At 38.1% G+C, this 17,549-nt stretch overlaps 1 protein-coding gene across 1 annotated transcript in view; it reads left to right on the top strand.

Moving 5' to 3' along the window:
- The first annotated feature begins 945 nt into the window (after positions 1-945).
- The window catches only part of nherf1a (NHERF family PDZ scaffold protein 1a), a 35,424-nt gene continuing 18,820 nt past the window's right edge, over positions 946-17,549 (top strand). The window contains exon 1 of the mRNA XM_051673936.1: positions 946-1,617. Within this exon, the coding sequence (XP_051529896.1) occupies positions 1,162-1,617 (456 nt within the window). The 5' untranslated portion in view covers positions 946-1,161. The remainder of the gene's footprint in view (positions 1,618-17,549) is intronic.

Genomic DNA, 17,549 nt, shown 5'->3' with positions numbered 1-17,549 from the left:
ATTCTGATGGTTGATGTGAACAGTAACTGAAGCACCTGACCCATATCTGCATGATTTTATGCACTGCACTGCTGCCACACAATTGGCTGGTTAGATAATTGCATGGATGATTGATGGTGCCAGATGGGCTGGTTTGAGTATTTCTGTAACTGCTGATCTCCTGAGATTTTCACACATAACAGTCTCTAGAATTTACTCCGTATGATGCCAAAAACAAAAAACATCCAATGATGGGCAGTTCTGTGGACGGAAATATCTTGTTGATGAGAGAGGTCAACAGCGAATGGCCAGACTGGTTCGAAATGACAAAGTCTATGGTAACTCAGATAACCACTCTGTACAATTGCGGTGAGAAGAATATAATCTCAGAATGATATTCTGAGATGCAGGTTGGCTCTGTTTTGGCGGCACGAGGGGGATCTACTCAATATTAGGCAGGTGGTTTTAATGTTGTGGCTGATCGGTGTATGGTAACACTTTACAATAAGGTTCCATTTGTTAACATAAGTTATGCATTAGGTATCATGAACAAACAATGCACAATATATTTTTACTGCATTTATTAATCTTAATATTAGTTAATAAAAATACAGTTCATTGTTAGCTCATAGTGCATAATGCAACTAATGCTGACAAATACATCTTTTGATTTAAAAAATATTTTAGTATATGTTGTAATTAACATTAACCAAGACTAATAAAAGCTGTACAATTATAGTTCATTGTTATTTAATGTTAACAACTTTTGTTCTCTAATGATAACAAATGGAACCTTATTGTAAAGTGTTACCGAAAATGTAACAAAGACATTCACTCAAACGTGGATTAATGATTGGCCAATTCATCTGTCAGTCTTATGAACACCACGCCCCCTATATATTAGCCAACGCATCTCGAAGTATGACGTTCAAATGACTGACAGTGAAAGTTCCAATCATCGAGCGTTTGATACGTAGGAGGGCCCGCGAAACCCTGAGTGGGTCCACTTCAGAGAAAGCTGCGATTTGACTTGTAACAGAGTCGCAACATAGGGAAGACTTGCGGTAGGAGGCGCGGAGCGTTTCGTTTCTACTTATATCTAGTTTTTCGCGGCTGCCTGCTACTTTCTCTTCAGACCAGTTGCTGTTTTGTGTGTCTTCGAAACTCTTAAAGTTATACGAAATGTCCAGCACCCTCAGGCCAAGGCTGTGCGTTTTAGTTAAAGGGGACAACGGTTACGGTTTCCATCTCCACGGCGAAAAGGGCAAGCTCGGTCAGTTCATAAGGCATGTGGAGCCCGACACCCCGGCCGCCGCCGCGGGTCTGCTGGCCGGGGACAAACTTGCGTTCGTGAACGGGGAGAGTGTGGAGGACGAGAGGCATCAACAGGTGGTGTCCCGCATACTAGCGGTCTCGGGCAAACTCGAGCTCATCGTGGTGGATGCAGAGACCGCAGAACTGCTTCAGAAGCATAACTTGAAGTGCCAGAAGGAGTATGTGACTGATGGGATACCGATACCGAGCAGCGCTGGATCGGACCATGAAGATGAGGTGAAGAACGGGACGTCACGGGAATCGACCCCCGTCCCGGAGCCAAACGGGGACATAAGCTTGCAGAGACTGAGCGTGAGCTCCAAGGTTGGTACAACTTAAAAAATACGTTTTAAAAGTAAGTTTTCATCACTTAAAAGTTGATTATAGATCTTCAACGGTGAACATAATGGGTTAGATGGTTCATCTGAACACGTGTGTCATTTGACAGGTGTCTCGGACCCAGAACATTAGTAATGCGCAAAATGTGGGTGTTTCTCACGAAACATGTCAAAATGTGTTTAAGTGTCCTGAATATAATGTCACAATGAAATTAATGTATAATGTAGCCTACTAATGAATATATTCCCAGAAGAGCATTAGGTGACTATCAACAGCAAAGCTCATTCTCCATAATTAAAAATCATCAAAACTTAGCTTTGAATGACTTCATAATAACTACATTCAAGATTCTAGAAGGCTTTCTGAAGTTCCATTGCACACACATTCTTTAACCACAAAGCCACTGTTGTGGATGTGCTTACAAGACAGTGTTTGATGGGGAGATTACAGGTGTGGGGTTACATTTACATGTTTTAAAACTTGAACTGATTGTGCTTAAGTCTCAGGTCCCACTGGTGTTCACATTGCTTCTGGTTTGACCTGACAGTCAAACATGTTTTCCAGTGTCTGAAGCTTTTTGTGTGAAAGTACCTGTTGTCAGCTGCAGTGTCAATTGAGTTGTGTTGCATACACAGTAAATGAACTATTAGGGTACTATTAGGCTGTATAGTTAAAGGGTTAGTTCAACCAGTAATCAAGATTCTGTAATTTACCCCCATGTCGTTCCAAATCTTTCTTTCATGGAACTTGAGAGGAGAAATTTTAAAGAACGTTGACGCTACTCTTTCCAATACAAAGAAAGTGAATAGGGACTGAGGCTGTTAGTCCTCAAAAACTCAACTTTGTTTTTCATGGATGCAAGAAAGTCATACAGGTTTGGAACAACACGAGGGTAAGTAAATGATGACAAAATGTAAATTTTTGGGTTAACTTTCCTGTTATTTGCATGTTTGAAATTGAAGATTTTTCCAACAATTGCTTTACCTGGATGGGAGGAGTAAACAGTGTGACCACATTAAATCTTTGATCACATACATGCTATATTATCAAGTATATTTCTTAACCATATTTCACTGCTGAGGTGTTAAGATTACATAATCCTGTGTCGTGTATAAGTCATTTGCATGGCTCTGAAGTGATACAGCATTTTTATGTAATGCAGTACAAGGTCTACAGGTTATTTGTACCAACTGCGCAATAAGAATATAAAAAGCTTTAATCTTCAACCCTGTGATGTTAATTTGAAGGCCTCTCCGGGCAACATCTTACTCTGTTTCATGAGACGTACTGTATATTTTACTATGCATTTAAAAGAATGTCCTGTTCTAAGCTTTCATTCATTGAACATTGCAAATAATTAGGAAAGAAATTAAGTGAATTTTGGTCGTTTGAGGCAATTCAGTGAGTTACAATGGATCCCTGTTCCAAGGTAAATAAAACAAAGTGCTAAATATATTTCATGGTTTTTGTGCTTGTTGGAGTTCAGGACAAAAGCCAGCAAGGTAAGCTGACCCCAATAAAGTACCAATCCCTGCTTGCCTTGGAGATCCTTAAGAAGTGAAGGGGGTTATTGTGGAGAGTTACTCTTTGTTTGGGTGCAGACGTCAGATTAGAGAGAAAGGAGCCCACGGAGGAGGATTGAGGTTGGCTTATCCTCACCTATATAACAGACCATGAGCATAACAAAACATACTGTATAACAGACACTGATGTGACCATGTGTCATCACAATGGTGTCAAGTTACTAAAGATCAAAAGTAATTATATCGTTTCAGTTACATATTATTAGAGGTGCCAACTAAGTAATGCTCATACTTATGGTTAAGTATAAAACTTGGGTGCATAACACGTCCTGAACCATTTGTGTTACAAACAGGAATGTTACCTCAAATTGTGTGACTTGTTGAAGATAGGTGTGCTATTCATTCCTCTAACCATTCAGACTTATTTTTGTCTGGCGAACGATAAAACAAGTCCATTTAATCCTTTAGACTTGCATTGAAGGTGGGCCGGAGCCATATCTAGGGAACAAAATATCATAGAAATTTGGTCATGAGCTCTTTTGACTTGGGCCGGTTAACAGCTGGCAATTACCCTGAAAGCCATAGCACAGGGCTGTTTCACTTCATCGACAGGTGGGCCGGATAAAAAAAATAAATAAATTGGGCATGAGGGCAAGCCAGAATATTTTATTAACGAAAAGCTTCTATCTACAGATATTGTTTTTAGTAGGCCTACAATATTTGTTCACTATGTAAATAAAACATTTGTGTCTATAACTTTAATTTTTTTATCATGAATATTTCCATTTACAGTAGCAGGACATTCTGAAACATATACAGGTAACTTGAGACAAAATAAATAAATAAACAAAAAAGAAAGTGCTTTCAAAATTGGTTAATAACAGAGAGAGTAAATCAGACTGATACTAAAAATTTTTATTGAACAATAAAAGTGAAGTTTGTTATAGATGCAGTGATTTAAACTTTTGACTTTTGAAATCAAATTTCTTGACAAAATGAATGAATGGAACTTTTCTGTTTCTCCAAACTCGCACTTGCCACTTGTCCATAATTTTAGTTCTATAATCTCCCCATTCTGTCAAAATGACGGATAATGATTATTTGTAGTGCAACCTCTGAAAGCATCTATAAAACAAGACACTGTAAAAACATTGAGATGTGGTGCAACGTCCATCTAGCGCAAGTTTACATAGGAAAACAATTGAAAAACAGTGTGAACAGACACCAAATGGATTTGGTGTGAACAGCCCCTAAGACAACTGACAACCTCACGTGGACCACTGAACATTTAAAATGGGCTGGATTAGGCCCGCGGGCTGCCAGTTAAATAGGCCTGCCCCAACATCTGCATAGCATTGCCCTGGCAACCACCAACAACACTAGCATTGTGGCGATAAGTTTTGCGTGAGCATGCACCAATCATAATTTGTCCAGAAAATGTTCAAATTTAAAAATTGTGTATGCCTTTTGTCCACGATATCTTGATAACTAGCCCATCCCTTCATTACTGTAGAGGACATCTCTGTTAAGTTTGAATAAAGTACCAGCACAGCAAAAATCAAGGTCAAGTATGCAGTTTTGATGGCGCTATTGTAGTATTACAGAATTACACACAGTGTTTATTACTCACTTTTCTGATTTAGTGGCATAAGCCAGAAATAACTTTAATCATCATTACCCTAACCCTGGCATCCCACAAAAGGCCTCTGCTCAATAATAGTTATTTGGAGTCTCTAGAACAATATGGATTATAATCGCATTTCTTTCCAGCAATCATCAAAGTGCTTTTTATGCCCCAGTGAGCCATGAATGGCCCCTCTGTTGTGCCATTTTCCCCTCGCCCTCCTGCGTCCTATCCTTCTTGTCTGTGATCATTCGCTAGTAAAATGCCACTGGAGGGAACATCTTTGGATCAGCTGTCAGTTTAACCCAGACTAAGCTTTGTTCTTTATGGCAGTGCCCAGTGGGGACTCAATAAGTACAGCTCAATTGAAGGATTTGTGGTATAATGTTGATTATCACAAAAATAATTTTGACTTGTCCCTCATTATAAAAAAAATAAAAATAAAAAAATAAAATAAAATAAAAATTGCGGTTGGGCGCTTACAATGGAAGTCAATGGGGCTATTCTATAAACTCTAAAATACACGCTGTTTCAAAAGTACAGCCACAAGACGTAACATTATATATTTTAAAAACTAGGTCTGTGTCTACTTTTGTTAAATTTATGGTATAAAGACTCTGATGTTTGACATTACAAACATCTGAGTCATTCTCGTCATACTGTTTAGACGTGGTGCGACTCATTGAGACCTTTGCGTAATTCCTGAGGTATCCAGGTGTGTGTGTGTGTGTGGGAGGGGGGGTGTAGAGAGGAGGGTGTGTACACTTTGGAACAATATGGGCCTCTATCTTTTCATCCTATTCTTATAAGTAGCCTATGATGTTGATAACTCAATAAATGCATTGTGTGCATGTCATGGGAGCTTTTCTGTTTTGTGTGTTTGGAGTAAAGAAACCACTGTGTTTATTCAGTGCTTTATTATTTATTATGAACAAGGGTATTAGCCTATTACTAAATGAAAGATGGAAGTGGCCTACTTTCTAACTTCACCAATATGAAATTAGCTATACTCTTTTACTGATACAATTTAAACTATTAATGTTACAGACTGGTGAAAGTGGTAATCACTGGCCTTATATCCCCAGGCTTGATATTCCCGTAGTATGTTTTTTAAAATCTAGTTAAATGAAATATTTGCTTTTGCTACCCCCCCCCGCCCAAATGTAGTGTATTGATGCCAGTGGTTGAACAACTGATGCACTCAGTTGAACAACAAACACTGTGTTGAGATCACCACCAAAATGGTACATTTCAGAAGTAAACCGTCAAGTTGAATGCATAACACTATGAGGGAGGAATGCTCACACATTTGAATAAACCACTTCCTTAGTTACAAGGCCGCTGTTTTCCTGCCGTGGTCTTGTTGCATTTTCAGATGGCAAGAGCTATAATATAAATGGGTAGAAATCGTATCAGTGCTCACCTCACTGCTTTGCTCTTTGTGCTCTTGGTACCATTTTGCTGTCAGTTGACAGTTTTTAAATCTCTATAGGTTAATTATTGTCTGTAGAGTTTTGCAGTGCACATGTTGTATCCAAAGCCTTAGGATAGGCCTGTACATATTTGTGGTATCTTTCCTTGCAACGCACCAAGCTATGAAAATTGATTCACCGATGCATCGCTATTCTTCCTCAAATAATTCTGAATTGATCCACAAAAATTCATAATCAGAATTTTTAATTAATTATTATTATTCTTCTGGCCTAAATTTTAGGCCACGTTCACACTAATACGTTTTTGTTTGAAAACTAATCTTTTTCTCTATGTTGTGGCCTTCCATCCACACTGAATTGGCTTGAGCTTTTTGAAAACGGTGTCCCAAGTGAAAATGCCATCTTCACGTTGAAGTGTTGACTGGGAAAACGGATATATCTGAAAACGATGATGTATTTGTTGGCATGTGCCGAAGACGTGATCAATTCAACCAAAACAATCAAGATTGTGGCCCGTGTTATAGTGGTGCTGTTGTGCCTGATATTCACTTTGTTAGTGTTGTTAAAGATAAATGTTACTTTGAACAATATTCACATTGCATTCCTTCAAAGGCGACGGGAAGTTTAATCTGAATTGGTGTCAGGCGATGGAACACGAGGACAATTGCATTTCAGACTGTACATGCAATTGCGATTTTTTCACATGCGCAGTAAGAGGATTTAAGCATTTTCATATGTTTCAGTATGGACGAGTAACTTTTGGACAACGCTTGAAAACGGCAGTGTGGACGGATAGGACGTTTTCAAATGTATCAGGATTAGTGTAGACGTAGCCTTAGTGTGACTTTTACGCATAATCTTTACACAGGATTTGGCAACGAGACATTTTAAGAGATAGTTCACCCAAAAATGAAAATTCTGACATAGTTTACTCACCCTCATGTTGTTCCAAAAGCCTGTATGACTGACTTTCTTGCATGTAACACTGCCAGATGTTAGGTAGTATAAGGCCCATGTATACTTTGTTTCTTCGATTGCCTTGCGCCTGGTTGACAATGTTGCTTTTGTGAGTATACTCTTCTGACCGCGAGCAAATATGAACACGTTTGACGCATACTCACTACAACAAATTTGTGATACTCTTTAAGTAGAGTCACTGGCCGGCACATGCGCCGACGATGTGCAAAGATGATGACTGCGTCCACGAGTCAAAAAAATCTGGCCGCGCAGACTGGTTTATGATGAAATTTACATCATGCATACTGTGTGCGGAGCGATCAGCAAGGTGGATGTGCCAAGTATACTTTGGCCTTTAGCCTCAGTCACCATTCACTTTCATACACAAGTCGCATACACTGCAGAGTTTTGGGAGTGAGTTAAAGGGATTTAAACGGTTAATTCACCAAAAAATGAAAATTATGTCATTAGTTACTCAGCTTCATTTTGCTACAAACCAAGATGACAACAAGAAAGGAGATGTAAGGCAGAATTACAGCCTCAGTCACCATTCACTTTTATTGTTTAGAAAAAAAGATGCAGTGTGAATGGTGACTAACCTACTGCGTAACACCTCTTTTTGTGTACCATGGAAGAACGAATGCCATACAGGTTTGGAACAACAATTTTCATTAAATGCAGCAGTGAATCTCCTAAATCGGTGTTTCTTAAACTATGGGTCCCAAATAGGTTCGCATAGCCAGACATGTTGGGTTTTGACATATTTTAGTATATTTGTAATTTTTTTATTTAGAAAGAGTTAGTGAAATTGCTAAGAGCAGATCAGTTCAGTGCTGTCTTCTATGCTGTTTCGCTGGCCGGGACTGTTTTTCGGCTCTTTCCACAATATAATTTGATAGACTGGCTCTCTCACCGACACCGTGATATCAAGCGAGGTGGAAGCACGGTCAGGTGTGGAGGTGATGTGGCAAATGGGTCAGTCCAACTGGCATTATCACGACCTTGCTGTTATTTGCCGAAGAGAAAGATGACGAAATATCAGAAGCGAAGAGCACCAACAAAGCATTATGTGGGTAAGTTCAAAGTAGCAAGTCACTCTTAACAAGATGACATCTCCTCACGCGGCACCTGCAGCTTGAGAGAATGCCGCAAAAACAGTCAGAATAGATGAAAAATGGGGGCCTGGGTAGCTCAGCAAGTAAAGACACTGACTACTACCCCTGGAGTCGCGAGTTCGAATCCAGTGTCTCCAGCCAGGTCTCCTAAGCAACCAAATTGGCCCAGTTGCTAGGGAGGGTAGAGTTACATGGGATAACCTCCTCATGGTCACTATAATGTGGTTCGCTCTTGGTGGGGCGCATGGTGAGTTGTGCATGGGCAACACGCTCAACAAGCCACGTGATAAAATGCGCGGATTGACGTCTCAGACACGGAGGCAACTAAGATTCGTCCTCCGCCACCCGGATTGAGGCGAGTCACAACACCACCATGAGGACTTAGAGCGCATTGGGATTTGGGCATTCCAAATCGGGGAGTAAAAAAAAATAACAGATGAAAAGTTCAAGGAAATCGGGAAAATAGTTAAAGGGATTGTTCACCCAAATGAAAATTCTCTCATCATTTACTCAACCATCATGCCATCCCAGATGTGTATGACTTTCTTTCTTCTGCTGAACAAAAACAAATATGCTAAAAGGTGCTAAAATTTTGAAGCTCCAAAATCCACATAAGGGCAACATAAAAGTACTCCAGATTACTCCAGTGGTTAAATCAATTGCTACGTTTACATGCACCCTCATAATGAGATTACAATGCGATTAAGGCTACACTGCGATTAAACTGTTGCTTATGTAAACAGAATATTGTGATTTGTGATATTGCAATTATGCTAATAATAATGATAATCGCAGTAAGATATGTGAAGTAGTCCTATTTTAATCGCTTTATACTGGCATGTAAATGATCTAATCGCATTTCTTCCACTCTGACCAAAGTGCGCCTGCGCCAGTGCTGCAGACAGATGATGTTGCGTTCAAACACAGGTTCAAAACATCACGAAACAAAAGCTGCACTTACTTCTCTGCTTCATACGAAACGGCAGTTTCTTGCACCGTTTTTCAGCAGTGGTGCTCCCCAACTGCAGAATCTACAGCCCCACGGCAAAAGAAAACATTTTCCTGAGTTGTAAATGTCAGTTTGCAGTCTAAATTGAATTTTTGTGAGATACAAAGACTGTATACTGCAAAAACAATGGCAAGCCAAGAACATCTTTTAAATGAGTTTGTCCTCGTGGGTGGAACACAACAACATCCAGCACGTGTATTCCGATTCAGACAGTGACTCTTTGAACCCATTCTTTTTTTTATTAATGTTCTGCTATGGAAATATGGAGCTATATAAACTGGATTGAGGGGCAGAAAGAAAATCCTCTTAGATTAAATTTGAAAGAAAACCCATTAACTCATTATGAATGACGTTACCTTTGGGTGATCAGACACTTTTGAAGTCTATATTAAGACCATAACAAGTATCTAAATGTGTTTGTTTTTTTATTTTATTTTTTTATTTTATTTATTTATTTTTATCTAAACTTCGATTAGATAAACAGTAGTTTGTACATTTTGTGGAATAAACCATTCTGTACCAAGACCCATGTAAGTGTTACCTTAGTGATAACCCATGTAAGAACATACTGTAGTGATAATAAGCTATTGGGCGAATCTCACAAAAACATGTCCAGGTCGCATTTCACTCCAAAATCAAAAAATTAATTTAGTTTTCTGTAAATGAAATGAAGCCTGTTTAAGGACTTACATATTTTTGGCATTATTATTTTTGTTCCTGACAATTAAACACATTTCCCCCCAAATTCTCTGTACTGTAATGTGTCAATTTTTATGTTGGAGTTTTTTTTGCTATTCTCTTTATTCTCAGTGATGATTCTCATTACTGTAATAAAGTAATTTTACTATTAAATAATTGATCACATGCATTTACTGCTCATTTGAGTGTCCACTCCAAGGGGTTTTGATAAGATTTTGTTCATGAAATCACATTGTTGTGTTGCAGGTCTCTTATTAAAGCAGATGATGTCATCTTTCCTTTGTGAATGTGTGGGTCCTTGCCAAACCCTCCTCAAAAGATAGCGGCTCACACCCAAGTCCTTTCCCACACTCCCACAATTCTCCCTTTGCTCATACCCAGCATGACTGAACGGTCATGTGCAAAAGCCATCAGTTCTATATATTTTCAATACTATATCTTCTCAAATGTATAACATTATTGCTTAAGTTGTAACCTCCGCACCAGATTTGCTTAAGCCAAGTGTACACTACACGACTTGCAGTGAAGTCAAGTGATTTTTATTTGTATAGCACCTTTCACAACACACATCGTTTCAAACAGCTTTACAGAAGATCATGCATTAACAGAAAATGAAACTGTAATATCTATAATGTCTTAGAGTCATCATTGTGTAGTTTGATAAAATTCGTAATTAAATAATAATTGTATTTATAACCCCAGTGAGCAAGACGAAGGCGACTGTGGCAAGGAACACAAAACTCCCATAAGATGTTGGTTAATGGAGAAAAATAACCTTGGGAGAAACCAGGCTCACTGTGGGGGCCAGTTCTCCTCTGGCTAACATCATGAATATAATGCCAATATTACTTATGTGTAGTGCAAGTCATGGTTTAAAATTATTAAATTAAGTAAGTGTTGAGGGTCAGTGTTTAAACAAAGATTTTGTATGAAATGTAAGATTAATGACTAATGTCTTTGAAGTCCATCCTGGATTAACTGCAGAAGTTCACATAGATGCAGTCGTCCTTGTTAGTTGGCTGATGAAGGGTTTTGTTGGCAATTAATTGAGTCTATGTATTCAATTTCAAGAGTGTAGTCCATCATTAGACCGAGGTGATGCAGGCAGAGATCAGTTAGGTGCATGTAGTTCAACCTGGCAGGTAATTTCGGTGAGGTCTGTCCTAAATCCAAGGTTCAGGCAATGGCATATGAAGTATCCCATGTCTTATGGTTGGAGTTGGCATCAGTTCATCCTCTGAAGTCCATCATAATAGACTGAATTGATGTTTGTCTGGCACCGGCTGCTATTAGTCATCATCACACAGCGACATGTAGCAGTGGAGTCCAACATGAAGCAGGAATGGAGCTGGATCCAGCTGGTTCTGGTGACCTCAGGATAGGAGTCCCGAGGTTGAGACAGGGAAACAAATAGAATAATATTAGCATAGATGCCATTCAGTTTATTGCAGAGTTATAGATCACGATCAATGTTTCTGGTTCCGGCAGACCTAAATAAAGCAGCCTAATTGTGAGTTGAAGGATAAACTAGGTGTATGCCTGGCTAAATAGATGAGTCTTTAGTCTAGACTTAAACTGAGTGAGTGTGTCTGAATCTCGAACAGTGTTAGGGAGACTATTCCATAGTTTAGGAGCCAAATATGAAAAGGATCTACCACCTTTTGTGGATTTTGATATTCTAGGAACTATTAACTGGTCAGAATTTTGCGATTGTAATGAACGTGATGGAATATAGTGTGGTAGAAGGTCACTTAAGTACTGTGGAGCTAGACCATTCAAAGCTTTGTATGTAATTAACAGAATTTAAAAATTTATATGAAATTTAACAGGTAGCCACTGTAACGACTATACAATGGGGCTAATATGATCATATTTCTTGGCTCTAGTTAGCACTCTGGCTGCTGCATTTTGAACCAATTTAAGTTTATTTATTGATCTTGTTGGACATCCAGTAATGCATTACAATAATCTAGTCTTGAGGTCATGAACAGAGGGCAATATTTCTTTGGTGGAAGAATGCTGTTCTACAAATTTACAAATATAACACTTATGTTCATTGCTGTTGAAGACGATGTAACAGTACATTCATCGAGAGTCAAATTACATTTTAGCGGCTTGTTTTTAGAGGTTTTTGGTCCAATAATTAGTACCTCTGTTTTGTCAGAAATGAGTATAAGGAAATTTCTGGCCATCCAATCTTTTATTTCATTGATACAATTGGAGAATTGTGAAATCTCATCAGGTTTTGAAGAAATATAAAGTTGTAAATCGTCGGCATAACAGTGGGAACTTATTCCACGATTCCTGATAATATTTCCCAGGGGAAGCATATACAAGGAGAAAAGCAGAGGCCCTAAAACTGATCGCTGTGTCACTCCATACTTTTGTTTGGTTTGACAATTCCTCATTTACATAGACAAAGTGGTAGCGGTCTGCTAAATAGGACCTAAACCATGCTAATGCAACTCCACAAATACCAACATAATTCTCTAGCCTATTCAAGAGAATGTTGTGATCTATCATGTCAAATGCAGCACTAAGATCTAAAAGCACTAGAAGTGAAATGCTGCCACGATCAGATGATAAGAGCAAGTCATTTGTAACTCTGGTAAGTGCAGTCTCTGTACTGTGATGAGGCCTAAATCCTGACTGAAATTGTTCATATATACTATTTCTCTGTTGAAATGAACATATTTGGGAGGATACTACCTTTTCTAGTATTTTCAACATAAACGGGAGATTTGAAATCGGTCTATAATTAGCCAGCTCTCCAGGATCAAGTTGTGGCTTCTTAATAAGTGGTTTGATATCTGCCATTTTAAAGTTTCTTGGGACATGTCCTAAGGATTGTGAGGTGTTAATAATATTAAGAAGAGGTTCTGAGATTACAGGGAATACCTCTTTTAAGAGCTTGGTTGGTATTGGATCTAACATACATGTTGTGGCTTTGATGTTTCGATAAGTTTTGTTAGCTCTTCATGAACTATGACAGCGAAGGATTGAAGTTGCACGTGAGGAAAATTATGAGACTGTTTTCTGAGGTACTGTGACAGATGATTGCATAATTCCAATTTTATTTCTGATTATTTCAATTTTATCAGTGAAGACCTTCATGAAGTCATTACTCTTACCAATTTAGCCACAGTACTAAATAAACACCTAGGATTGTTGTGGTTATTTTCTATGAGTTTGCTAAAATATGCTGACCTGGCAGCTTTTAGTGCCTGTCTGTAGGTACAGACACTATCCTTCCATGCACCGCAAACTACCTCTAATTTTGTATTCTTCCACTTGCGCTTCATTTTCTGAGCTGCTCTCTGGAGAGCATGAGTGTGATCAGTGTACCATGGTGCAGGGCTTTTTCTTTAATTTTCTTTAATCGAAGGGGGCGACACTATCAAAAGTGCTAGAGATGACTGTATTTATATTTTCTGTTATTTCATCAAGTTTTTCTAGGCTTTGGGGTTTACAGAGTGTATGAGATAGATCTGGAAGATTATTAGTGAAGCTGTCTTTAGTGGTCGAAAGAATAGTTCTACCTGAACGATAGCGTGGTGTAGATTGAGTAACATTTAGTTGATCGCAGCATACAAAAGACGAGGTAATGATCCGAGATGTCATCGCTCTGTGGCAGAATTTCTATATTATCAACATCAACTCCATATGACAGAATTTAATCTAGGGTATGATTATGGCGATGAGTTGGTCCTGTTACATTTTGTCTGACTCCAAGAGAGTTGAGAATATCGATAAATGCTGATCCCAATGTGTCATTTTCATTATCTGTGTGAATGTTGAAGTCACCAACAATTAAAGCTCTATCTACAGTAACTACAAGATCTGATAAAAAATTAGCAAATTCATCAAGGAAATCAGAATAAGGCCCGGGTGATCTATATTCTATATACTGTAGCAAGTCGGTGCTCTGCAACTCACAGTCTTGTTTTCCATCATGTTGGTGTGCACAATACAGGACTGTAGTGTATCAACTACATGACTATTCGACCCTAACTGAGGCCATGTGTACACTGGTATTAAGATGTGTTTTGGGTGATCTGATCACAAATGTACAAGCGAGACACACCACCATTACACCTGGTCGTCTCTTTTGTTCGGACACAGTTTCTCTTAATTATACGCAAACATAACATTTAGAGCAGAATTTAAAGTTATTTTAGTGCATACTGCTAATATCTGGGTCCCTATTGTGCATGTTCATGCATTCACTTTTTTACATTTTCCGATCGTACGCTTATTTCCCTTTAAATCCACATGAAACCGCGAAAACCCGGCCATTATAGCTGCCTTTAGCGCCATCCTGTTTCAAACGGATCACCCAAAATGCATCTTAAAATTAAGATAAGGAAATTAATTCAAAGCCGCAGTTTATTCTGACAACGTGAAAAAATGGCTCGTACTGTTTTTGCGCTAATTGGCACCATTTGCAAAGGAAAAAAATACTAAAAAACAGCTGAAAATAATAAAAACAGCGAGTAGGGAGATGTGGGGGATGTTTTATATTATTTAAAAATTATTTCTGTCTCCTTGTACCCAATACCTTGTTCTCCTTTTTCAACAAACATGAAAAAATGGCTCATGCCTGTTTTTGCACTTATTGGTACCATTTTGCAAAAAAATAAAAAAGAATAATAAAAAAAAACAGCTGAAAATAATAAAAACAGTGGGTAGGGATATGTGGGTAAAATGTTATTTAATTTTCTAATTATTTTTTGTCTTCTGCTTCCTAATACCTTTCTCTCCTCTTGCTCTCTCTCTATATATTTAACTGGTTTTGGCTCATAATGGTCTCTCACTCGTTGGGAGAGTGCTCACACCTAACAAGCCATCTAAATATCAAGGTTCAGGACTAGTGTCAGAATTTCACAGGAATGCGCACACAATAAGACCGTTCGTCGTGAGATCTAAGACTTCTTGTCGCAGACCAGTCGGCAACTCAAAACATCAAAGGAGATGAGATTGAGCCATATAGTGTCTACTAGGCATTATGAATAGAGGCTTTGGGTAGAAAAGTGTGCAAAGGTTGTTTGTAATTAGCTTCTATGAAAACACAAGTCTCCCAGGACCAAATGATGTGATAAGATGTACAAAGCTTTCAGATAAAGCTTTCATACGTGTTTCATAAAAGACCCACAATGTAGTATTCTTCACTCCCACTCCTCTCTAAACATTGTGTTCATTCTGTCAAACAGGCGGATGTTGCTACAGCACTTGCTGGCTGGAAAGTTACAGTTTTCCTGGGTGAAATAAGATCTGAGCTTAGTCTACTGCAAATGCGTCACTGGTCAGTTAAAGCCAAGCAATCGTCATTCATTAGTGGTGCTTGCTAATGCAAACATCAATATTCATATGACTCATACTTAAGATTAGGGATTTGAACAAGCAACATGTTACGTTGCTTTGCGGCTTATTTTAATTGGGATCTCCTGCTGTAAGTAACTGTATGCCGTTTTCCATATTGTTTATGTTTCATGAAGTAATGAGCGAAAAACACGTCAAAAGCGTATATGTATGTTACTTACTGTAGGGGCAACCATTCCTGATTTTTTTAGGAAAATGGCATATTGTCACTTACAGCAGATGATCCCAATTAAAACCCAATGATTACCATAAGTACTTACCTAAATGGACACAATAAAATGTATGCAAGTGTAATGCCATTTATTTCTACTTCAAATCAGCGTGCATCAGTAATATAGTCACACTTCTGGTTCACGTTATATCTGCCAAACCTTAAATGGCAGCAGTTAAGAGTTGATCAGCTTGTGAAGTCTAGATTCCAAGCAAGATAGTTTCTAATTAATTAGCTAGAAGCCACAGTTTAACGGGTTAAAATGCAAAAAGTAAAATTGTCGGTTATCGGTATTGGCCACAATGAGCTGTTTGAATTATCGGTTATTCCCCTTTTTCCTGAACGCGTAAGTGTTCCACAATTTCCAGTCTCCAGTGTTTTCACTCGCATTGGCATATATGCTTAGCAGGTAATGTTAAATGTATTGCATTTGTAAAAATGTACAAAAAAACATGCCGATGCTTCACTTTCTTCATAGCGAGTCGTAAGTCGTTTATGCAGGCTCTTTCATCCAAAGCAACTTAAAGTACACTTGTTACAAGAACAATCTCTTTGGAGCAACCTGGGGCTAGGTGCCTTGATCAAGGGATTAATGGCCATAGCTCATAATGGCTTGCTCCTTGCTGGGCTCGAACCAACAACCTTCCGTTTACCAACCCTGTACTGTAACTACTATGGCACACCATCCACAAATCCTCCATAAACAACTCTTCAGGTGTAGTCTTTAGGCAGGAGGGATTAAACTCTTAGTGTAACATATGGTCTCTGCTGGCTAAGCCTATGCTAATCAGAGCTCAAATAGGTCCTTGCTTTGCATAGTCATCTGTGAGAAGAGTTTTTTTGTTTCATTAGTGGCAATGACGACATCTTTTAAATTGCTAGCCCTAACTGTGAACTGTGGTTAGCCCCCCGAGTCAAGTTAGACTCTGAGTGGTTTCTGTAGAGCGAGAATTGTTAATAGTGTTGAGCACATGCAGTGACCCCAGTCCTGATTTATTCACTCCACACTGCTATCCTGTTTCCTGGTAGAGCAGCCCTCCCGGGAAGTGTGTTGTTAGTACACGGCAGTGTTGTTCTGCTGCCGTCTGTATTATCAGTGTTAGAATGTCGTGAGCACCTTGGACTGACAAATTCTAAAATATACATACACAAAAATGTCCAAAAATTGTATATCAATGAAATATCTGGTGATTTGTGAATACTGACTGTACGTTTTTATTTATTTTTCTAGATATAATATTTTGGCAAATTTTTGGTTTATTTTATCATCAAAATATATTTTTTTATTTTGATTTTAAAATATGCAAAAATGGCCCAAAATTATATATCAGGAAAATATATAGTAAATATTGGATTTAAATATTTATTTATTTTCCCATTTGTATTATTTAGCCTTTTTTTTTATTTTGCATACTTCAATATCTAAAAATATTTTTATATCAGATATTATTGATGCAATTTTAAAAAATATATTTTAGTATCAAAATATGTAAAAAAAAAAAAAAAAAAAAAAAAAAGGTAAAGAAGGTAGGAAAAAGAGAGTAGAACTGAGTTTGTTATAGACACACTGGGGCAAGTACATATTTGATATTGAAATGTAATTTTTTTATATATATATTGTGACATTTTAAGGATATCCTAGAGAGTTGGGGGTAGGCCCCTTTGACTTAACCCAGTCAGCAACCACCTAGAAACACCCTAGCAAACTTATAGCAATGTGTTTGGTTTGCCACTCATTTTTTCTTAAAAAAAATTCAAAATCTAGTTACATGTTTGTTTTAATACGTTGTGATCTCATGTTTGCTAACTTTACTTTGACTCATCCATAGATCAATATGTGCATGCATACAGCAGATAGATATAATTGTGCAGCAATCATCTTATCTGTTTGTACAATTTCGCCATATAAATTACAGGCTGGTTTGCTGAAGAGGGAAGTGCACAGATGACTGGTCAATTTCATTACT

This window comes from Myxocyprinus asiaticus, chromosome 36 (assembly GCF_019703515.2).
Source record: "Myxocyprinus asiaticus isolate MX2 ecotype Aquarium Trade chromosome 36, UBuf_Myxa_2, whole genome shotgun sequence".
In the NCBI taxonomy this organism is placed as follows: domain Eukaryota; kingdom Metazoa; phylum Chordata; class Actinopteri; order Cypriniformes; family Catostomidae; genus Myxocyprinus; species Myxocyprinus asiaticus.
The sequence above is the reverse complement of the archived record's forward strand: the minus strand, read 5'-3'. Positions and strand labels throughout refer to the sequence as shown.